General features: G+C 44.9%; 1 protein-coding gene across 2 annotated transcripts in view; it reads right to left on the bottom strand.

Annotated features, from left to right (window-relative positions):
* Positions 1–425: 425 nt before the first annotated feature.
* PUM3 (pumilio RNA binding family member 3) overlaps positions 426–24,982 on the bottom strand; it is a 198,189-nt gene continuing 173,632 nt past the window's right edge. For both annotated transcript variants that reach the window (XM_075339844.1, XM_075339852.1), the window contains exons 15-18: positions 23,281–23,503; positions 11,388–11,475; positions 3,245–3,335; positions 426–653 (exon numbers count right to left, since the gene is read on the bottom strand). In XM_075339844.1, coding sequence (XP_075195959.1) covers positions 521–653; positions 3,245–3,335; positions 11,388–11,475; positions 23,281–23,503 — 535 coding nt within the window. In that variant the 3' untranslated portion in view covers positions 426–520. The remainder of the gene's footprint in view (positions 654–3,244; positions 3,336–11,387; positions 11,476–23,280; positions 23,504–24,982) is intronic.

Below are 24,982 nucleotides of genomic sequence, written 5' to 3'. Positions count from 1 at the left end.
CAAATATTCGATAATTTCATAAACAGAAATGATATCGCCCAAAATTTATCACTAGCATGAAGTACAATATGTCACGAAAAAACACCCAGAAACACTGGGATCTGTTCAAGTGGTCCAGAGTTATAACCTGGTAAGAATTGAAAAAAAATGGCCAAGCATGAAAACTTTAGCAATCTTTGATCAATATGTCTATGTGTAGACGAATAAGAAATCCTTTAGAAGTTTCTTCAGTTGCGACATAAGAGGAAACATTTCTTGAAACGTCACAGTAGCATGTGATCCAGCGACCCAAACTGGCAGTCCTCTCACATTATACATTCTTGTTAATTCCCTGGATAAGCCCTTTAATTAGTTTACCACACTGAAAGAATACATTTAGTAGTTTGAAAAAAATCAATTAAATAAATGACACAGAAAAAGTTTGTAAAGTAGTTAGATTTATAAATATAAAACATTCTGACAAGTCCTTCCCAAACATACAGATAATACACAGGTCCATCATTTATCCAAACTTTTGAAACTAGGGAGAATTTAAGTTTTCGATTAAAGCTCCGATTGCTTTCGTGTTTTTCGAGTCTTTTGGTTTGGTCACGAGGCCCTTGAGTCCATTTTTCACTTGGGTAGTGATTTCTTCGTGTGGACTGTGTAAAAGGCTATAAATAAAAATAAATTTATCAGAAAAATCTGAGCAAGGTAAAGAAAAAATTACATTAAAAAGTAAATTAAGCAACATGCATGTATTTATTCCATATATTTTTCTTCAAAAAAAAGCTATATTGTTTTACCTATTCCAATATGTGGAAGTGGAATGTCCCTTTTAATTCACAAACCAAACAGCAGCAAGGCAAACCACTGTGCAATGATGAAAAACATTAAAATATTTAAACCTTGTAATCCCGACCAAATAATGACTTTGAACCATAATGCTCACCCGTACACCGTTCTTTTGAATTACTGTAACCAGCTAAACAATACGCCAAGGCCAACGGGAGCGGAGTTAATGACTACTACCTAACAATGCGTAAAAAAGTAAGAGGGCTAGGTGATTGCAATGAGCGAGTCACTGAACAAAGAGTATAATGCCCATGCTGAGCTGTGGTTCATTACTAGTCAACTTTCTGGGTTTCCTAACTGCGCTGTGTGAGCCAGATCCATTTCTCCTAAGGGTCAATCGTCTTGCAAAACTCAGCCAGCCATTTCTAATGAGGATTAGAGAGAGGTGAATAGTGCAGGGTCTAAAAGGAGATGGAATTAGCGCGGTTTGTGACCTTCTCCATAACACATGAATAGATGGAAATGGGGAGCGATTAGAGTCACAAAGTATAAGTAATAACTAGCAAACGTTGGGAAACACTAAGCAAGTATATTCACAAAGCTAAAACTTGCTTTTATTTTTCTCAGCTCTTCTATTCATTAAAACACATATTCCTCCATTTTCAGCTATGAGTGTTGATGTTCTTTCTACAAAATTTCAACCTTGCAATAGTTCTTACAAAATACGACTGTCTAAAAGGTACGTTTTCCCTGATCATAAGGAAGGCCTTGCTCACACATCATTATTTCTGGCTGATATTCAATCAGTACCTGTAAGCTAAAAGCAGGAGGGGGGATGCACCGCACAGAATAAGTGCAAATCTTTTAGTTATGATTTTTCCATTTCTGATTTAAGCTTACAATTACTGCTATGTGAATAAGGACATTAGGACTAAACAGAAGATCAATACGGAGATCACCAAACTGGAGGAAATAAGCAGTATGAATACGGTATTTAGCTTTAAGATGCCAATACCAGATTACGAAAAATTCAGCAATACAAAATGAACACTGACCACAGTGGATGACACTATAGAGTTCAGCTCAATATCAATAGAAAATGTAATGTCCCAGACTACCAGCGCCAGTGCAGCCCAATATGAATAGAAAATGTAATGTCCCAGACTACCAGCGCCAGTGCAGCCCAATATGAATAGAAAATGTAATGTCCCAGACTACCAGCGCCAGTGCAGCCCAATATGAATAGAAAATGTAATGCCCCAGACTACCAGCGCCAGTGCAGCCCAATATAAATAGAAAATGTAATGTCCCAGACTACCAGCGCCAGTGCAGCCCAATATAAATAGAAAATGTAATGTCCCAGACTACCAGCGCCAGTGCAGCCCAATATGAATAGAAAATGTAATGTCCCAGACTACCAGCGCCAGTGCAGCCCAAAATAAATAAAAAATGTAATGTCCCAGACTACCAGCGCCAGTGCAGCCCAATATGAATAGAAAATGTAATGTCCCAGACTACCAGCGCCAGTGCAGCCCAATATGAATAGAAAATGTAATGTCCCAGACTACCAGCGCCAGTGCAGCCCAATAGTAAGAGAAAATGTAATGTCCCAGACTACCAGCGCAGCCCAATATGAATAGAAATTAAAATGTCCCAGACTACCAGCGCCAGTGCAGCCCAATATGAATAGAAAATGTAATGTCCCAGATTACCAGCGCCAGTGCAGCCCAATATCAACAGAAAATGTGATGTACCAGACTACCAGCGCAGCCCAATATGAATAGAAAATGTAATGTCCCAGACTACCAGCGCAGCCCAATATCAACAGAAAATGTGATGTACCAGACTACCAGCGCCAGTGCAGCCCAATATCAATAGAAAATGTGATGTACCAGACTACCAGTGCCAGTGCAGCCCAAAAGCAATAGAAAATGTAATGTCCCAGACTACCAGTGCAGCCCAATATCAATAGAATATGTAATGTTTTAGACTACCAGCACCAGTGCAGCCCAATAGCAATAGAAAATGTAAGGTACCAGACTACCAGCGCCAGTGCAGCCCAATATGAATAGAAAATGTAAGATACCAGACTACCAGCGCCAGTGCAGCCCAATATGAATACAAAATGTAAAATACCAGACTACCAGCGCCAGAGCAGCCCAATAGCAATAGAAAATGTAAGGTATCACTTTAACAGGTTCAATGCAGACCAATATCAATAGAAAATGTAAGGTGCAAGATGGGCTCAGATATTCCATTGAGCTCATCTTCAAACTCTGAGGACAGCAGTACTTTGGTAATACTACTCCTTTGTGCAGTAATCCCCACCAATGTTGAAAACAAAGACGCTCTCTATTTAATATATGTTGTCTTAGAGTTAAGTAACTACTTAAAAGGCAATAAAGGACAGATGAATATGTTACAGGTAAAAATAAATGTTACTTAATAACTCTCTAGATGGCACTCTTACCAGCAAAGGACAATGGCCCCTCTGTTCACTTTTGCCCAGGTGCTGAGATTCTTGATGCTGACGTGTTCTACCAATGTTCTAGCAAAGGAGGCTGATAAGAATAAAAAATAGTTTCTTTGAGTTAAACGTGGATATATCCAAGTCCAAGAATATTGACAAGTATAAGTAAAAGGACATTGTGTTTGGCCGTGCTGCTCGAGGAAAACAGTAGTTCCACGCTGTGCTTTTGCTTGTAGTATTTATTTTACACTTTTTAAGTTCATACCGAACCCTTCTAAAAAATGAACTACATGCACAAATATAACAAAGTCCAAAAATAATCACGGCACTTGCCTATAAACGTTTGAAGCTTTTATTGCATGAAAATTACATTAATTCCATTAACTTAAAAGGTAAACAGGCTTGCAAGGCTCCTCCTTAAAAAACTTGTCCATGCCATCCATTTCACATCCCACTTGATGCTTGTACAGGTGCTTTTCTATTCATCAGACATGGATACTGAGCACCAGCTATTGAACTGGGCCCATTAAACCGGATATGCATGTTGGGGGATGTATTGCTGGCCCTAATCTACATATACACACATGGACAAAACTGATTTTACTGTTCTGTTGAAGAAAAACCCATAATAGTTGCTGAAGTAACTTGAAACTGAGAAAAGTAATTTTCAAATTAAATTTACTGATTATAAACAAATGAAAATTAGACATTGCTTTTGAATTGTGGCTCAACATAAAAATTAAAAAAACCCAAAACCAAGCAATCCCTCAAACTAGTAAAAATGCCCTTGGCAAGAGTGATGGTACCCTTAATGGCTCGGTTCCACTTGTGTTTTGCAAGGACAAGTGCAATCCGATAAAACATTGGATTGCTTAAACTCTAGTGCAAAAACTATGGGGCAGTGTCCACCTGCGATTGATTTCTCATGCTAAATCGGCATGAGAAAAGAATCGCGGCATGGTGCCATCCATATTATCTAACACTTCAATTTGTCATGAATTTTCCTTTTGCAGCTATAGTTCCAAGAAGCTTGAACTCCTGATTAATAAGTGTAACTGTAGTAACAGAAACAGAAAGCTGTTGTCTTACAGACTTTTGTCTATACATTTCTTATAATCTCCTGAGACAACTCTCCCCTTTGCTTTCTTTGATCTATGTTCATTGTGGTAAATAGATGATACCAAACAGCACAGTGACTACTTTGCACACTTTAAATAGACAGACTAAAGCTGGGGTCACACTAAACGACAGCGACAACGACGTCGCTGTTACGTCACCATTTTCTGTGACGTAGCAGCGACCTTGTAAGTCGCTGTTATGATCGCTGCTTAGCTGTCAAACACAGCAGCCGAAGCAGCGATCATAACGACAGTGCTGCAACATGTGCAGAGAGCAGGGAGCCGTGCACACTGAGCGCTGGCTCCTTGCTCTCCTAGCTACAGTACACATCGGGTTAATTAACCCGATGTGTACTGCAGCTACATGTCACAGTGCAGAGAGCAGGGAGCCGCGCACACTGCTTAGCGCTGGCTCCTTGCTCTCCTAGCTACAGTACATATCGGGTTAATTACACAATGTGTACTGCAGCTACATGTGCACAGAGCAGGAGCCGGCACTGGCAGCGGCGGAGGTTGGTAACTAAGGTAAATATCGGGTAACCACCTTGGTTACCCGATGTTTACCTTGGTTACAGCTTACCGCAGCTGCCAGATGCCGGCTCCTGCTCCATGCTCGCTTCATTTCGTCGCTCTCTCGCTGTCACACACAGCGATCTGTGCGTCACAGCGGGAGAGCGACGACCAAAAAATGAAGCTGGACATTCAGCAACGAGCGGCGACCTCACAGCAGGGGCCAGCTCGTTGCTGGATGTCACACACAGCGACAACGACGGGACGTCGCTGCAACGTCACAGAAAATGGTGACGTAGCAGCGACGTCGTTGTCGCTGTGTGTGACACCACCTTTACTGATTACAAGTTTGTAGACATTGGCGACAATTACACGGCACAACTCCGTTTAACATGCTCCTAAGGACAAACGTTTTGGCCATTTTCAATAGTTTGCTTTTTATTTTTTTGTGGAACCACAAATCAAAAGCAGTGACTGATTTCCATTCATTGACATTTAGTAAATTTAAACTGAAAATTACTGGTGTCAGATTATTTTTTTCTTATGTGTTTCTTATTATAGATCACTTTCTAGCAATTATATTTGGAAGAGAAAAACATGTTAATGAAGACAAACATTTGTAACTGTGGTAAATGTACCCCAGGGGTTATTCACACATTACTCATTGTGTGCTTTTAATGCGGTAGGTGCAGCATAAAGTGTGATCACAGTCTTTGGGGTATTTTAATGTCATTGAGTAGGGAGTACACTAAGAACTCTGCTTCAAGGAAAAATAACTTGGCAAAATTTGAAGAGCACAAAACATTAATTTTAAAGTATGTATGTTCACATTCACAAATCTAGATTTCATAAAACTAAGGATGTTTAGCTGGGTCCTTTTCACTCAGACCACAGCATGGTATGATCTCATAACATTTATGAAGGATGCAAGTCACTTTCCCGGCCTCAGATTCTGACAAATGTCTACAGCAGCCCCTTTTATTGATTTTGCAGCTAATCTAACAAACTATCCAGTATTCTATATGACTGAAAATATATTTCCAAATTGCTAAAGCAATCAATGTAGCTAGCAATGGTCAGAAACTGAAGTCCAAAGTATTTATATATAATAATTGAAAAAAAAAGTAATTATATAAATGTAAGATTATATCACTATATGCTCTCACATGAAACACTCCTCAAGAATCTTCATACAATCAAAATTTTTCTTGCATTTACCAGGAGAAAATGCTCTAATGCGGGCTTTACACGAGATGATATATCGTGCGATATGTCGTCGGGGGTCACGGTTTTCGTGACGCACATCTGGCATAGCGCACGTCGTCGTCTCGTGTGACACCTCCGAGCGACGCAGTATCGCTCACAAATTGTGAGTCGTGTACTCGTCGTTAACTTTCATAATATCGTTTATTTTCATGGGTGCAGGTTGTTCATCGTTTCCGTGGCATTACACGTTGCTCCGTGTGACACCACGGGAACGATGAACACAGCGTACCTGCGTCCCACGGCACCCGCTGGCTTAATGGAAGGAAGGAGGTGGGCGGGATGTTTACATCCCGCTCATCTACGCCCCTCCGCTTCTATTGGCCGGCTGCCGTGTGACGTCGATGTGACGCCGAACGTCCCTCCCAGTTCAGGAAGTGGATGCCCACAGCGAGGTCGTCCGGAAGGTAAATGCATGTGACGGGGGTTAAACGAGTTTGTGCGCCACGGGCAGCGATTTGCCCGTGACGCAAAAACGACGGGGGCGGGTACGATCGCTCGTGCTATCGCACGATAGATCGACTCATGTAAAGCAGGCTTTAGACAAATCTTCTACAGTTCTCCAGTCGCCGTCTTCCTCCGATAATACACATTTGTTTGATGGAATCAGCTTTTACACCATTCCCCTTCCTTTCCAGATTTTTCGGGGAATTCCGAGCAAGCCTTTCATCGTTAAACTTAAAATCCTCTATCCGGACGTCAGTTATGACCTAGACAAAGCCATGGGGTGAAACCATGAGTTGGGCTTTTATAAGGCTATTATTAATGTGTTAAAGAACGTATAGATTTTAATTTTGAGAGTACATTTAATGAATCTTGCTGGAATTCAAATCTTGTAATGGTGTTGCACTACTAATGCATGTAGCTCTTAGAACAACTGAGGTTTACACAAAAATTCCCAGAAAATATTGAAAAACTGGAGTGGTGCAAAAGTGGATTCCATCAAATAAGTGTATAAAACCAGAGAAGGCAGTAACTCATACTGAAAAAGATTTGTAGGCATAATTTTTCCTCCTGCCACCATATTTAAAGGGAACCTGTCACCAGATTTGGGGCCTATAAGTTGTGGCCACCACCAGTGGGCTCTTAAAGCATTCTAACATGTTGTATATAAGAGCCCAGGCCGCTGTGTAGAACGTAAAAAATAACTTTATAATATTCACCTAAACGGTCGCTGGAGTGGAGTTGGGTCATATGGGCATCTCCATTGCCAGCGCCTCCTCTTTAGGCCATTTTTGTCGTCCTTCTTCTGAAGCCGGGGTGCATGACGCGTCCTACATCATCCACACTCGCCGGCATTGAGGTCCTGCGCAGGGCAGATCAAAGTATTGTAGTGCGCCTGCGTGGAACCAGCGAGTGTGTATGACGTAGGACGCATCATGCACACAGGCTACAGAAGGCAGCCGAAGATGGCCGAAAGAGGAGGCACCGCCCATATGACCTAACTCCACCGCAGCGACCGTTTAGGTATTATAAAGTGATTTTTACGTTCTACATAGCAGCCTGGGTTCTTATATACAGCATGTTAAAATGCTGTATATGAGAGCCCACTGGTGGTGGCCGCAGCTTATAGGCCCCGAATCTGCTGACAGTTTCCCTTTAAACCACTGTCAGTCCTTGCAATAGCACTGGTAGCAGTTACTATACCCCATCCATATACTTACCTTGGGTTCAGGTAAATCACTTCTCTTACTTTGCTCTTGTTTGTTTACTCTACTTATCCACTTTGTACCTTACCATTCCAATTTTTTCCTTTCCCCTCCACTTTATATAGATCCTATTGTAAGTGGACCCTTATGTTCATCTTATCACCTCTGATTTTCTCACCCTTTTCCCATATAACATTAACACCTCCTGGGGACATTCACCTAGTTTAGCTAATGCATCTAGGATTTTTTTAGGCTTACATTTTTATATATATTTTCCTATTGATTTGATCTGTGATCCTTGTTTCTACTTTACTCCACTATTATATTGTATGTTATTACCTTGAGCATAATCTATACTGGTCTTCATTTATACCTACTGGCAGACAAGATAATATATATTTTTATCCCTAGATTTACACTACACAGTTATATTTTGCCTTATTACTTTATGTGTATGTTTTGTATGTTATATCCATGTTATATGTTGTACAACACAACCATTATGTTTTCCTGTTCTCATTTTTTTGTAAGCAAGTCTACGATAAAGACCCGGGACAGATCGAAACGTCTTTGTCGCTTTCCTATCCTGACACTTAAAAAAGTTGTATGGCAACAAAGTCCCAATTTTTTTTAAGCTAATCTATGCTGTATTGTCATCTGCGTCGCACTGTACCTGGTCGGCAGCAGGGCGGCAACATGAGGTTGGCTGTGATGCCAGTCACCAAGATCCTGTCCCTATCGACGTGACATCACAGGAAGCAGCAAAATCACGGCAAGAGTGGGCTCAGAGAGGTCATGTGACGAGGGAGAGGGGATGACAAGCAGGGTGGGTAAGTAGTTGGTATCTATCAACCTGCCCCTATGTAGCCCAATGGTATAATAAAGAAGAATAGGCAAAATAAGCCGGATAACCCCTTTAATTTTACGTCACACTCCATGAGTGTTCTTGCATAATAAAAATCTTGCAACATTCACCATTGAATGCGGTGGATTCCTTTTTCCAAGATTTGTAAAAAGCATTTTCTCCAGGTGAGAAAGAAAAATCCTGATTGTTTGACATTGGTTCATGAGACTTTCAAGTGGCAATGTATAACACTGAGCTGCCTTATGTATTTAGAATTAGCATCTGCAGTAACTATGTCAAGCCTGATATACTCTTGTAAAGACCAATGACTATGCATAGAAATGTGGAAACTAACAACATAATACTGCCATAAATCAGTGGAAATATGCAGATTTGTTTTACACTTGCACATTTTCACTGTTTTACTGGTCTCTGAAAACTTAAAAACAGAAAAGTAAATTGTGTGTGGTTAAACAGAAGGGCATGGGCCTTAAATGAAACCAAGAGATTTATTGCCATTCACAGCAGAAACTGGTGGAAATAACATTACAACTCTATGCCTGAAGAGCAGAAATAACTTTTTGTATGTGGTGCAAAAATTGGCAAAGAATAAAAAATATTAAAAAGGAGTGTGACCATTTATAAATATGGGCAAAATTTACCAAGACTGACGTTTGCCATGCCATCTTTAATGGAACCTGTCAGGTGCAATAAGCACCCAGAACCACGAGCAGTTCTGGGTGTATATTGCTAATCCCTGCCTAACCGACCTAGTATACACTAGCATAGGGGACTAGTCCCAAGGGCGTTATATTCCCCGACTAGTCCGTCCTCTTAGCATGTTAGCATGCCCTCAGGGGTGTACCAACATGCTATACAATGCAGCGTTCCCAGCGGTGACAAAAATACCTGTGTCCACTGTCTCTGCCCTTCTGAATGCCGGGCACTTACGGTCATGCGTAGTATGAAACCCGAGTGTACATGTCGCAGCTTCAGATAGGTCTACTACGCATGAACCGAAGTGCCCAGCATTCAGAACAGCGATCACAGGTACGAGCGGCACCACTGGTGATGCTGCATTGAAAAGCATGTTAGTACACCCCTGTGGGCTGCTAACAGGATGGGCTAGTCGGGGGATATAACGCCCTTGGGACTAGTCCTCACGCTCATTAGCATAAGATAAAAGATCTTTAGAAATACTTTTTCTAAAGATCTCTTTAGCTATGCTAGTGTATACAGGGACGGTTAGGCAGAGATTAGCTCGTGGTTCTGGGGGCATATTGGACCTGACAGGTTCCCTTTATACAACAGTACATTGGAGTGAAATACACAACAGTATTGTCAACATTTTAACTAACCTAATTTTCTTGATTAGAATAAAGCATCAGAAACAGGAGAAATGGCAACATTAGTCATACTAAAAACAGGGCAATAATCTTTCACACCTAGTAACAGTCTCTAAGAAACCCAAACAATAAGGAGCGTGCCACCGTATAACAAACATTGGCATGAGTAAAGACAGCATTATTGGATAATTCTGTACCTCACAGTAGCTTAAATCAACAGTAATCCGGGGATTTAAGGGTTTTTCCAGGACCTCAACATTGATGACCTATTCTTAGGATAGGTCACTAATGTCGGATCAGTGAGGACACAAGACCCTGCAACCTGCCGATCATCTGTTCTTGGTGCTGCCACCAGCCGGAACTGCTTAGTTGCGGAGTTGCACAACAGCTCAGACAACGGTATAGTGACCACGGCTGGGTACTGCATATCTGCCCCTATTCGAATCAATGGAGGGCGGTTATGCAGTACCTGGCCATGGTCACTATTTCTTGGAAGGAGCTCTGCTGCTTTGCAACTGAGTAGTTCTGGTGGTGGCACTGGGAAAAGTCTAGGAAAACCCCATTAATAAATACTGTGAAACTTAGGTGTTATTTAACCCTCTACAAGAATAAAAAGATTGCAAAATAAATTAACACATGGTAGAAAAATGCCCCAGAAAAAGCCTCAAAATAATGCAGTAGAGACCAAAATCAATGTCTACATGGCATTTGAACCACCCAGTGTAAAAACATGCACCTTTTCTGCATATCTAGGGACTGAGTTATGTGACTGTTGGTAAAGGCCTTAAAGGGTTATTCCCATCTCCAAGATCCTAGCCCAATATGTAGTAGGTGTAATAATAGTAGCCAATACCTCCAACTAGAAATGTAGTACAGTTCTTCTGATTCACTATGTTACTTACCTCATGTTCAGGGCATTGCAGGGTCTTCGATATCCATGGTTACGACCATGCATATAGTAACAGTTAGATCATTGCTAGTGGTCATAAACATCGATACCCTAAGGTCCTGTAATGCCCTGAACATGAGGTAAGCAACATAGTGAATCAGAAGAACTATACTATTATTTCTAATTGGAGGTATCGGCTATTATTATTACTACTACATATTGGGAGGTTATCTTGGAGATGGGAATAGCCGTTTAAAACAAAGCACTAACATGCTCCCAAAGCACAGACCAATTCTCTAGCGGAAACTTTGTGGACATTTCACAATAAGGCTGAATTCATAAAAATCATATATAAAGCAGTATAGAAGGTGAAAAACAATATTCCATAAAATAGTGTATCCAAAAGTATGACCATACAAACACAAGACAGTAATAGTATGAATGGGTCGGATGTAAGCGTGAAGTAGTAAGGTAATACCAGTTTGACTTATAGAATCTGAGACATTCAGCATGTAGACGCTTACCTTCTTTACCGTGTTCTTTTAAGTCCTTATCTTGCTTTAGCAACCATTTCAGCACAAGGTGACCAGCAGGGTGCTCAGCAATGTGAAGCTTTAAAGAACCACAATGAAAAAGATTACTCTCAAACCCAAGGGGGAACACAGCGTCTACATCAAATGCTACATGCAACCAATCTTTCTTTGATGCACTAACAAATGTCACACAGTAAGGGATTTTATAAGGAGCCTCCAGTGTTGTTTTATACGTACGGCAGTATTTCAATTGATTTGCAATGAACTCCATGGGATAGTTTTAATATGCAGCATATAATAAACACTAAACAAGGATAAACTAAAAGTAGTTTAAAATATTGATTCTAACCTCTCCTTATTGGGGTTGTCAGTTAACTATATTCAATGTATGCGATTTATTATGCCTGACTTTTTTTCCCACTAGATTGTGCAAAATGTTCCTTTTCATCAGGTATCCTTTAAGAAACTGTTTCTTTATCTAGATATTACTGTTCATACAACATTTCTGACCACCATCTCCTAACAGAATGAAGCAAATGTGAAACTGTATAAGCTACGATGACGGCAATATATACATAGCAGATAATGCAGCAGCACATGGTATGTGGCAAGATACATACAAATATCCAATATAGAAACTGGAACCTGCAGTTCTGCCACACAGAATATACTTAGAACATTAAGGTACTCGGTGCAAAAATGTGACAATTTGTGTGCGCCCACCAGCCAAGACGAGACCTAGACATAAAACCCCAACATTTACTTTTTTCATATCAGACTTTATATTATACCAGACTAAAGTCTGCATATTTTAAAGGTCAACTAGAGTCTAGCATTAATTAGAAACCACCTTAAAATGATGGGATGAGAGTAGTGTTGAGCGGACCCGGATCTGCACGGTTCGAGGTTCCGATCAGAGTCCGACCAGTACCCGGGGTGCACGATCCGAATCGGTTCTCTCTCTCTCTCGTCCCGGATCCGACTCCCCATTCATTTACATAGCCGCGGATTTCGGATCGGATCCGGACTTCGGCGGCAAACCGATCCGGATCCGTCGGACCCGGATTATAGCCGATCCGCTCAACTCTAGATGAGAGCTCAGCCACAAGTATACTACCGCACTACTCCCATCAGTTTCAAGAGAACCTGTCAGCACCATTTTGTATGTTAACATAAAGGCATGGCCATAATGGCACTGCTATACTGATTATATAGATACCTTTACTGCTGAAATCCAGATAATGGTTATTTAATCAGCATTTGAAGTTTTGGTGTAACAAGCTTTAGGTACATAGAGGCAAAACTTTTGGTAGACTCTTCTACTCCGGCCCATCTGCCTGCCTCTGGTGTATTTATCTGCCCAGTTTCAAACTCCGCGACGGCGGCACCCTCACTGCCGGCATGGTTTGTAACCTCCTGAAAGTCTTCAATTAAATTGGGCTAGTGGCAGCCCAGGAGCAAATTGACCTCCAGACTGTCTCCAGCAGATGGTGCCTATGACCAACCAAGATCTCAGTTTGCGCATGTGCTGCAACTGGTGTCATTTTATCGAAAAGTTCAATCTTTATAAGTGCCGTCCACATTAAGGAAGACGCCAGTGAAAACTTTGAAGCAGGAGACAGATTCAGACCCCAGTGGCAGGTAGAGGGGTATGGGCAGCAGTTTAAGACCCTACCCAGAATTCCACTGCTATACACCTAAAGCTTATTACACCAAAACATCAAATGCTGATCAAGAATAACCACTATGAGGATTTCTTCAGTAGTGGTATCCAGTTAATCAGTATAACAATGCAAATGTAACCATGCCTTTACATTAAAGGGATTATATAGGCAAGGATGGTTGACCTCGGGGAGATCAACATCCAACACCGCGGAGACACCATCACGTGTTTCTCAATGCAGTGATACTAGAATAAGGCCCCCTGGGAAAATATGCAAAACAAGCTCCGCAGCATTCTTGTTTTGCATATTTTCGCAGGGGCCTTGTTCTAGTGTCACTGCGTTGAGAAACACGTGATGGTGTCTCCGCGGTGTTGGATATCGATCTTCCCGAGGTCAACCATCCTTACCTATTGTATGTAGTCTTCTACTAGGCATTGCTGGAGACTGCCCTTCCCGTGGTTGTTCCTTCCCGGTGAAAGACCTGGCTAGTTTCCTGCCAGCGTTGACAAACATGTGATGGTGTCTCTGCGGCATTCTTGTTTTACTTTAACCCCTTCAGCCCCCGGGCACGTTCCGTTTTTGCGTTTTTGTTTTTTGCTCCCCTTCTTCCGAGAGCCGTAACTTTTTTATTTTTCCGTCAATCTTGCCATATGAGGGCTTGTTTTTTGCGGGACGAGTTGTACTTTTAAATGAAACCATAAGTTTTACCATATAGTGTACTGGAAAACGGCAAAAAATTTCCAAGTGCGGAAAAATTGCAAAAAAAAGTGTGATCGTACAATAGTTTTTGGGATATTTTATTCACTGTGTTCACTATATGGTAAAACTGAGGTATCTATGTGATGCCTCAGGTCAGTGCGAGTTTGTAGACACCAAACATGTATAGGTTTACTTGTATCTAAGGGGTTAAAAAAATCCACAAGCTTGTCCAAAAAGAGTGGCGCACGTTTTGCACCATTTTCCAAAACCCGTAGCGTTCTCATTTTTCGGGATCTGAGGCTCAGTGATGGCTTTTTTTTTTTTTTGCGTCTCGACCTGACGTTTTTAACGGTACCATTTTTGCGCAGATGCTACGTTTTGATCGCCTGCTATTGCATTTTGCGCAAAATTTGCAGCGACGAAAAAACGTAATTTTGGCGTTTGGAATTTTTTTGCCGCTACGCCGTTTACTGATCAGATTCATTGATTTTATATTTTGATCGGGCATTTCTGAACGCGGCAATACCAAATGTGTATTTTTTATTTTTTTAACCCTTTAATTTTCAATGGGGTGAAAGGGGGGGTTGTTTGAACTTTTATGTTTTTTATGTTTTTTTATTTTTTAAAACTTTTTGTTTTACTTTTTTTTTTAATTTTACTAGTCCCCCTAGGGGGCTATAGCGATCAGTAATCCGATCGCTCTGCACTATCTGCAGATCTCAGCTACAGAGCTGAGAACTGCAGATTTGCTGCTTTACTTTCAATGCCGGCTGTATTCCGGCATTGAGAGGAAGTGAGTCATGTTAGCTACAGGCGTCATCATATGACCCTGTGCTACCATGGCAACCACCGAAAGTCACGTGATCATGTCATGTGACTTCCGGTGGGGGCGGGGTAAGTGACTGTCATGGCGGTATATACATATCGCTGCCAGATTTTGGCTGCGAAATGTAAGGGGTTAATGGCCGCGGGTGGAAGAGATCCCACCCGCGGCTAGCAGGCACACATGTCAGCTGTTGATAACAGCTGATATGTGCGCGGATCGCGGCCGCCTGCCGGCGGCAGGGGGTGGGGCTTACCGGCACACGATCCGTGACGTACCCAGTACGTCATGGGTCGTTAAGGGGTTAAAAGGAGTCTGACAGCAGTTTTTTTGCTATGAAGCTGAGAAGTCTGACATGGTCCAATGCTATCACTGCCACCTCACACTCAATGTACAATCCTATAGAGAGCCTAGTGTGGGCAGGACAGCTCCCTGGGCTCAGCTACATTACAAGCGAAAACTTCAGATTGTGTCAGAACGACTGCACTGTTAGATTCAGAATCTCCTTGCCTACATGTTGCTGTCCGATGAGGTAGCAAAAACCTGCTAACAGATTCCTTTTAACATGCAAAATGGTGCTACCTGGTTCTCTTTAACCCCATCACGACTGGCCGATTTTTCGCTTTCAGGTTTTTTTTTCGCCATTCTTCTTCTGTGAGCCGTAACCTTTTTATTTTTCAGTCAATATGGTCACGTGAGGGCTCATTTTTTGCGGAACGAGCTGTACTTGTAAATGAAACCATAACTTTTACCATATAGTGTACTGGAAAACTGTAAAAAAATTCCAAATGCGGAAAAATTGCTGAAAAAATTCGGAGAGCACTATTGTTTATGAGATATTTTATTCGATGTGTTCACTATATGGCAAAATTGATGTGTGGGTGTGATGCCTCAGGTCAGTGCGAGTTCGTAGACACCAAACATGTATAAGTTTACTTTTATATAAGGGGTTAAAAAAAAAAAATCAGAAGTTTGTCCGAAAAAGTGGCGCACATTTACGCCATATTCCGTGACCCGAAGCGTTCTTATTTTTCGGGATCTATAGCTCAGTGACTGCTTATTTTTTGCGTCTCAGGCTGCCGTTTTTAACTGTACCATTGTACCATTTTTGCGCAGATGCTACGCTTTGCACTATGCGCAAAATTTGTGGCGACAAAAAAAAACCAAAATGTAATTTTGGCATTTGGAATTTTTTTTGCCGCTACGCCATTTACCAATCAGATTAATGGATTTTATATTTTGATAGATTGGGTGTTTCTGAACGCGGCGATACCAAATGTGTGTATATTTTTAATTTTTTTAACCCTATAATTTTCAATGGGGCAAAAGGAGGGTGATTTGAACTTTGTTTTTTTTTATTTTACTAGTCCCCCTAGAGGGCTATAGGGATCAACAATCTGATCGCTCTGCCATATCTACTGATCACAGGTACACAGCTGTAAACAGCAGATATGCTAATTTTCTGCCTCACTCAGCTCCAGGCCGAGTGAAACTGAAAGTAATTCATATGAGCTACAGGAGTCATCACATGACCCTGTGCTACCATGTCAACAACCGGAAGTCAAGTGATAATGTTACGTGACTTCCGGTATCGGCTGCTAAGTAAATGTTTACCGCCGATGCTGTTATGACGCTCTCACATATTGACAGCGCCATTTAAGGGGTTAAATGGCACGAGCAGATAACGATTCTGCTCGTGCCTAGCAGGCACATATCTCAGCTGTGAAAATCAGCTGAGATGTGTGCCGATCGCGGCATGCTGCCGGCGGCAGACCGCGGGCAGTAACACTATGACCGCTAGGACGTAATATTACTGTCCGAGGTCGTTAAGGGGTATACCCATCTCCAGGAAACTATCCCAATATGTAGTAGGTGTAATAATAATATTAGCAAATACCTCCATTAGAAATGTAGTATAATTCTTCTGATTCACTATGTCGCTTACCTCATGTTCAGGGTATTGCAGGACCTTAGGTATCCATGGTTATGATCACTAGCAACTAATTATCTGTGCCTATAAGCTTGGTTGTAAGCATGGATACCTAAGGTCCAGCAATGCCCTGAACATGAGCTAAGCGACAAAGTGAATCAGAAGAACTGTACTACATTTCTAATTGCAGGTATTTTCTAATATTATTATTAGAATATATATACCGTATTTTTCGCTTTATAAGACGCACTTTTGTTACTGTGAAAGTAGGGGGTGCGTCTTATCTGAATATACGGGAGGGGGTGTGTGTATATATATTATATATATACATACACAGAGTCCAGTGGAGGTGCGGGCAGCTCTGGAGTGGTGCTGGGGGCTGGTGGGGGCAGGTGAAGCTGCGAGCGGCAGAGTTAGATCTCCTGCTCATATAATATGCACAGCCGCTGTCCATTAGCAGCGTGGTGCTGAAACTGCATCGCGCTGATGGGCTGGGGCAGCGGGGCATATTATATCTGCCTGTGCTTACCTTTGATCGCACATGCACCCCTGTGTTAGATATAGCCCCCATGCTGCTGCCTATAGTAAAATAATAAACTCTTTACTCACCTCCTCCAGCGTGTCTGCCAGGTCTCCCTCCTGCTGCTGTGATGAGGCACGCAGAGATATCTCTCTGCTGTCCTAATCACCTGACCTGCACTAGAACCAGGAAGTAGGAAGTGCAGGAGACAGGAGGAGCTCAACCCCGAGGAGGGAGACACGAGACAGGACAGTGCTGCAGAAGGTAAGGAAAGCGTTTATTTTACTAAAAGCAGCAACATGGGGGCGATATCTAACAGAGGGTGATGTGTGCCAGCCACCGTGGGCCTGTGTGCCAGCCACCGTGGGCCTGTGTGCCAGCCACCGTGGGCCTGTGTGCCAGCCAGAGTGGGCCTGTGTGCCAGCCAGAGTGGGCCTGTGTGCCAGCCAGAGTGGGCCTGTGTGCCAGCCAGAGTGGGCCTGTGTGCCAGCCAGAGTGGGCCTGTGTGCCAGCCAGAGTGGGCCTGTGTGCCAGCCAGAGTGGGCCTGTGTGCCAGCCAGAGTGGGCCGTGTGCCAGCCAGAGTGGGCCTGTGTGCCAGCCAGAGTGGGCCGTGTGCCAGCCAGAGTGGGCCGTGTGCCAGCCATAGAGGATGTGTGCCAGCCATAGGGGAAATGTGGCATCATTGGGGGACGTGTTGAATATAAGGTGGCCATATCCAGATTAAGGGGGCTAATTTTAGGATGAGGGGGCTATGAGGGACATATACCCTATATTTTTTGTTAGACGGACACTGGCATTATAAGACGGACCCCATTTATTAAAAAATTCTCTATTCCCTCACCAAATTTGGGGGTGCATCTTATAATCAGGTGCATCTTCTAAAGCGAAAAATACGGTATGTATATATACTACTACATATTGGGAAAGGATCTTTGAGATGGGAATAACCCTTTAAGTCTGTTATTAATAAATGCTGGATTCTAGCTGCCCTTTAGATTAGAAGCATGTCTGATAGAGAAGGTTAGAATCCCATCAAAGCTAAGTCACCTTGTTGTGGCTGGTGTGCATACACAAATTGTTCATTTTAGAAGCATAGTCTATGTGCCAGAAATGGAGAATACATTTTATATATACCATGTTTGCATAACTGTTGACACACAGTGTGCACGTTTTGGAATGTAGATATTACGGTTATCTATATATATAATTGCCTTATTCTGTCTGTCTGTCTGTCTGTCTGTCATGCTTCAAAATTGTGTCCTTCCGGTGACATTGTGTCCTTACGGTGACACAAAGCTGATTGGCCGCTGGGCTCGCCATGGCCCCGCCCCCCCACACACCGATTGGCCGCTCGATCAGGCTGCGCCCCCACACGGATTGGCCAGCCGCTCGCCCAGGCTCCGCCCCCCCCACAGATTGGCCTCTCGCCCCGGCACCCTGCAGGCATAGGCAACTTGGCCACGCCCCGCCCCGCCCCCCTCACGCAATGGACGTTAGCTCTGCCCCCCCCGCGCATTCCCCGAACTGACACGGCCACGGCTCCCAGGTGAGTACTGTACAACCCCCCCCCCCCAACGGGAGCCCACATCAGCGTACGCCGCCAACCCAGCCGACACTTACCCTCGCATTGCTGGCCTTGCCGCCGTATGCTGGTGTGGGCTCCCGTGCGAGTGGGGGACGTGATGCGCTGGTAACCATCCTAGCATAGTTACCAGCACATCAAGGTCCTGCAGCGCCGGAAGATCCACACGCACACACATAACAGCACACACACATACACATACACACACATCAGATCACACTCACTCTCACAAACACCTCACACACACATCGCATCCACACACTCACAGCATCCGCCGATATCGCTTGCTTCTCGGCCTCGATACTGTGCTGTTGTGACCTTCCAGGACCTGCCGGAGGATCACATGGCCAGAAGCATGTGGTATCTCCGGATGTTGTGAGTATGAGCGCGTATGTGCAATATAGTCAATGTGTGTGTGTGTGAGTGTATGCGATCGGGTGTGTGTCGGTGTGTGTGAGTGTATGCGATCGGATCTGTGAGTGTCGGCAGAGGAGCATGGCATGCTGGAGGAAGCTGGGAGGAGAGAGGCTGATCCTGGGGAAGGCTGGGATGGGGAGGCTGATGCTGGGGACAGAGAGGCTGATGCTGGGGACAGAGAGGCTGATGCTGGGGACAGAGAGGCTGATGCTGGGGACAGAGAGGCTGATGCTGGGGACAGAGAGGCTGATGCTGGTGACAGAGAGGCTGATGCTGGGATGAGAGAGGCTGATACTGGGGAAGGCTGGGATGGAGAGGCTGATGCTGGGGACAGAGAGGCTGATGCTGGGGACAGAGAGGCTGATGCTGGGGACAGAGAGGCTGATGCTGGGGACAGAGAGGCTGATGCTGGGGACAGAGAGGCTGATGCTGGGGACAGAGAGGCTGATGCTGGGGACAGAGAGGCTGATGCTGGGGACAGAGAGGCTGATGCTGGGGACAGAGAGGCTGATGCTGGGGACAGAGAGGCTGATGCTGGGATGAGAGAGGCTGATCCTGGGGAAGGCTGGGATGGAGAGGCTGATGCTGGGGACAGAGAGGCTGATGCTGGGGACAGAGAGGCTGATGCTGGGCACAGAGAGGCTGATGCTGGGGACAGAGAGGCTGATGCTGGGATGAGAGAGGCTGATCCTGGGGAAGGCTGGGATGGAGAGGCTGATGCTGGGGACAGAGAGGCTGATGCTGGGGACAGAGAGGCTGATGCTGGGGACAGAGAGGCTGATGCTGGGGACAGAGAGGCTGATGCTGGGGACAGAGAGGCTGATGCTGGGGACAGAGAGGCTGATGCTGGGGACAGAGAGGCTGATGCTGGGGACAGAGAGGCTGATGCTGGGGACAGAGAGGCTGATGCTGGGGACAGAGAGGCTGATGCTGGGGACAGAGAGGCTGATGCTGGGGACAGAGAGGCTGATGCTGGGGACAGAGAGGCTGATGCTGGGGACAGAGAGGCTGATGCTGGGGACAGAGAGGCTGATGCTGGGGACAGAGAGGCTGATGCTGGGGACAGAGAGGCTGATGCTGGGGACAGAGAGGCTGATGCTGGGGACAGAGAGGCTGATGCTGGGGACAGAGAGGCTGATGCTGGGGACAGAGAGGCTGATGCTGAGGACAGAGAGGCTGATGCTGGGGACAGAGAGGCTGATGCTGGGGACAGAGAGGCTGATGCTGGGGACAGAGAGGCTGATGCTGGGGACAGAGAGGCTGATGCTGGGGACAGAGAGGCTGATGCTGGGGACAGAGAGGCTGATGCTGGGGACAGAGAGGCTGATGCTTGGGACAGAGAGGCTGATGCTGGGGACAGGGAGGCTGATGCTGGGGACAGGGAGGCTGATGCTGCGGGGAGAGAGGCTGATGCTGGGAGGAGAGAGGCTGATGCTGCGGGTAGAGAGGCTGATGCTGGCGCAGCATGGCGGATGGAGCACGTTTGGGAGTGCGCAGCATGGCGGATGGAGCATGTTTGGAAGTGCGCAGCATGGCGGATGGAGCACGTTTGGGAGTGCGCAGCATGGCGGATGGAGCACGTTTGGGAGTGCACAGCATGGCGGATGGAGCACATTTGGGAGTGCGCAGCATGGCGGATGGAGCACGTTTGGGAGTGCGCAGCATGGCGGATGGAGCACGATGGGGGGTGCGCAGCATAGGGGATGGAGCACGTTTGAGTGTGCGCAGCATGGCGGATGGAGCACGTTTGGAAGTGCGCAGCATGGGGGATGCAGCACGATGGGGAGTGCGGAGTATGGCGGATGTAGCACGTTTGGGAGTGCGCAGCATGGCGGATGGACCACGTTTGGGAGTGCGCAGCATGGCGGATGCAGCACGTTTGGGAGTGCGCAGCATGGGAGATGGAGCACGATGGGGGGTGCACAGCATAGGGGATGGAGCACGATGGGGAGTGCGCTGCATGGGGGATGGAGCATGATAGGGAGTGCGGAGTATGGCGGATGGAGCACGTTTGGGAGTGCGCAGCATGGCGGATGGAGCACGTTTGAGAGTGCGCAGTATGGCGGATGGAGCACGTTTGGGAGTGCGCAGCATGGGGGATGGAGCACGATGGGGAGTGCGCTGCATGGCGGATGGAGCACGATGGGGAGTGCGCAGCATGGGGGATGGAGCACGATGGGGAGTGCGCTGCATGGCGGATGGAGCACGATGGGGAGTGCGGAGTATGGCGGATGGAGCACGTTTGGGAGTGCGCAGCATGGCGGATGGAGCACGTTTCGGAGTGCGCAGCATGGCGGATGGAGCACGTTTGGGAGTGCGCAGCATGGCGGATGGAGCACGTTTGGGAGTGCGCAGCATGGCGGATGGAGCACGATGGGGAGTGCGCAGCATGGCGGATGGAGCACGATGGGGAGTGCGCAGCATGGCGGATGGAGCACGATGGGGAGTGCGCTGCATGGCGGATGGAGCACGTTTACGAGTGCGCAGGATGGGAGATGGAGCACGATGGGGGGGTGCGCAGCATAGGGGATGGAGCACGATGGGGAGTGCGCTGCATGGGGGATGGAGCACGATCGGAAGTGCACACCCCCCCCCAACACACACACGCGCGCGCACTGCACAACACACCACACATACACACTGGGAACCACAAACAACTGCCCTACACAGACACCCACACACAGACAACGCTGCACACACAAATATACGCACATACCGCACAACACACACATTGCACAAAACATACCTCCCCCCAAAACACACCACACACACACAAACCGCGCAACACACACACGCAACGCTACAGACACACAGCGCTCCACAAACAACGCAACACACAAACAACACCGCTCTCACCCCCCGCCACACCCAGACAACACCCAGAACATGTACAGCGCCCTACACAAACACTTGGTAACTACACACAACAACATCTATATATATATACATATATATATATATATATATATATATATATATATATATATATAACAAAAATCATACATGAACTACACAATACGTAAATTCTAGAATACCCGATGCGTAGAATCGGGCCACCTTCTAGTATATTTATAAGCGCACTCCCTGTTCTTTGGAACCTCTTTAAGAACATCCACCTCATGTCCAGTTTCAGCGGTTACAGCGTGCTCAAGTCTTAACTTCGAGATCCGCTTGTACATGGACTGCACACAGATTCCTAGTATTGTGACCGTCATGCAAAAAGAAGCAGTGCACTAGAAGCGGTTTCTTACCAGTAACACATGACACATTAGGTGGACGTTTTGGAAGATTCCAAAGAACACACCAAGTGATGGCCTAGCCAGTATGTAACATCAATATCTAGACATCTATACATTTTTTTTTAAAAAAAAACAAAAAACGTATGTTTTCAATATGATGTACCAAGCTAATAATTTAACCAGTTCAGGACTGGGCCATTTAGCAGATATTCAAATAATCTTAAGCATTTTTTTTAGGAATGAATGGGGCTCATTTTTAAGCCATGTTCATAAATATTTTTTGCAGATATCAGGTTATATTGGGAGGGGGGATAAAAGAAATGGTGTCATTCATTTATTTTTTATGACTATAAAAGTATATTTTTAATATGTGTTCCCCTTTCTGTAACAATCATATACCCTTTTTTTTCTTTGTAGGGGTAGGACTAGAAACAGAAATTTGAATTGGTAGTGTCTCTCCTAATTTAATTACTTATTTTTATACTTTCACATATTATGCCCCTGATCTAGTCATAAGATTTTTTGGGGGGATGGGATATTTCAACATTGAAATACTATGTTGTTTTTTTTTTTACAATTGTCCTTGTAACAGGTATATTAGCCCCAGTTACAGAGGAAATGCAGCTCCCTGGCGGCATAGCAGAGCTGGATGGGTCTTCTATTAGCCACTGCTCCCTCCCTAGACCACTGGGTCAGGATGAAGAAGTGTCACCAGTGCTTCCTCTTACAGTATACACAGGTCTTGTTCAGTGATGGGGATACAGCAATCAGGAAGGCAGACACAGTAACAAACCATCCCTGCCTTCTCTATGGAGAGCTTGGCTGTGTCTGATAATCACGTGCAGCTGTGCTACTATACAATAACATTTTAGGACATCACTGCAAAGCAGAACACGGACCTCCAGGTCGTTTTAAGTCTATTGGCGGCTTGCAAGTCCTTAACTAGAAGAAAAAATACTAACAAGAAACACGACAGCTTGAAGGCAATAAAAGAAAAACATAAAAATACCTCTCCATCTTTGCCACCTGGAACAAAATCTTCCGCCGCTATACTGGCAATTGCAGACATGACAGTCTGAGAGTCGTCCCCCGCATATAACAACGTATTAGTCACCATGGTACACATTGCATTCTGTAACACCAAATCTCGTATGTTCTCCTCAAGATATTTTAACAATGGTCCTGAGACAGCTTCCAGCAGCTCACGGTGTCGCACTGCAGGATCCTTTTTGCTGTAAGGAGAGGACAAAATTAACAAAGCCAAATTGGAAGTGTTTAAAAAGGACAAAAGTCACGTCAATTTCTTTTTTCAAATTACAGTCAAGCAGGCATTCAATTATAACCAGCTGCCCATTGTGCACAATTTCAGCTACATCTGAATCCAAAAGGGATTATGCTTTTAGTGTCACTTTGCCAGGTTGGCCAGCGCTTTGTAATCCATAACATTTAGTTATAAGTAAGAGCATATATCCTCGCTTAGTTACAAAAGTATTGGGATACCCCTCTGATAAATAAAGTTATCATTCAGTCCCATTGCCATAGTTCTAAAAGTAAGCCCCACACAGGTTGAGAGTTTACTAACATTTGTGAAAGTTGTTCTATAGAGAGCAGCTACATCAAATGTGGTACTGGAATAGGAGGATGCTGTTACAAGACAGTTCAAGAAATTTCTTACTTCCAAAATATTAAATCTAAAAGTGAGTGGAATTACTGAAAAGTAGAAGTGGCAGAAAATGTAAAGTTACACAGTGGAGTCGCCAAATGATGAAGCACGTAGTGCATATACCATAAGTTGCCAAAGCTCTGCTGACTCAATGAATGCACAGGCCAATCCTCTTCTGATATTACAATCAACACAAAAACGGTTTCCCAGGAGCCTAATGATATGGAACGCCAAGGCTGAGCAACTGCATGGAAGCCTCACAATGGAGAGACTAATCATGCTCCTCTATCTGGCAGTCTGAAGGAGGAGTATGGGATTGGTGATTGCCATCAGAACGTTACCTGCCTGACCGCACTATGCCAACTGTAAAGCTTGGAGGAGGCGTAATGTTATGGAGTTGTCTCCACAGACACCTTAGTCCAATGCAGCAAAATTTTAATTCTTCAGTATGGAAAGCCATTTTGGACAATTGTAAGCATCAGACATTGTGAGAGCAACGGGAGGAAGACATTTTTGTGTTCCACCAAGACTGAGCCCCAGTTACAAAGCAAGGTCCATAAAGTTGTAGTTAGGAGAGTTTGATGAAGAACATGCTGGCCCAAACAGTTCTGATCTCAACCCCATCAAATATCTCTAAGGCCTAAGCCACACGGCGAGAAAATCGGTGCGAGTGGAGTGCGATAAAACATCGCATTCCACTCGGACCAATTCTAGCCTGTGTGTCAGCACACATGAGCGATTATTTTCTCAGCCCTAATCGGACCGAGAAAACAATCGCAGCATGCTGCGATTGTAATCCGAGACTCTTTGGCTGGGGCCACACGGGGACTACTGCGATCCCCTTGCATGAGACTCGGCTCGTGCTGGCAGTACAGCAGAGCCGAGTCTCATGCTTGTGTCCTTGCAACTGAGGTCCGTTCGTGCGAGCAGACCTCAGCTGCGGGGGGCGGGCCGGCACTCAGGAGGGGAGGGAGGGATTTCTCTCCCTCTCGCCTGTGTAGCCGGCTATAGACATTCTCGCATTGCACTGGCAGTACACCGGTGTACC

Source organism: Anomaloglossus baeobatrachus, chromosome 1 (assembly GCF_048569485.1).
Source record: "Anomaloglossus baeobatrachus isolate aAnoBae1 chromosome 1, aAnoBae1.hap1, whole genome shotgun sequence".
In the NCBI taxonomy this organism is placed as follows: Eukaryota; Metazoa; Chordata; class Amphibia; order Anura; family Aromobatidae; genus Anomaloglossus; species Anomaloglossus baeobatrachus.
This window is presented reverse-complemented; position numbering and strand designations above follow the sequence as displayed.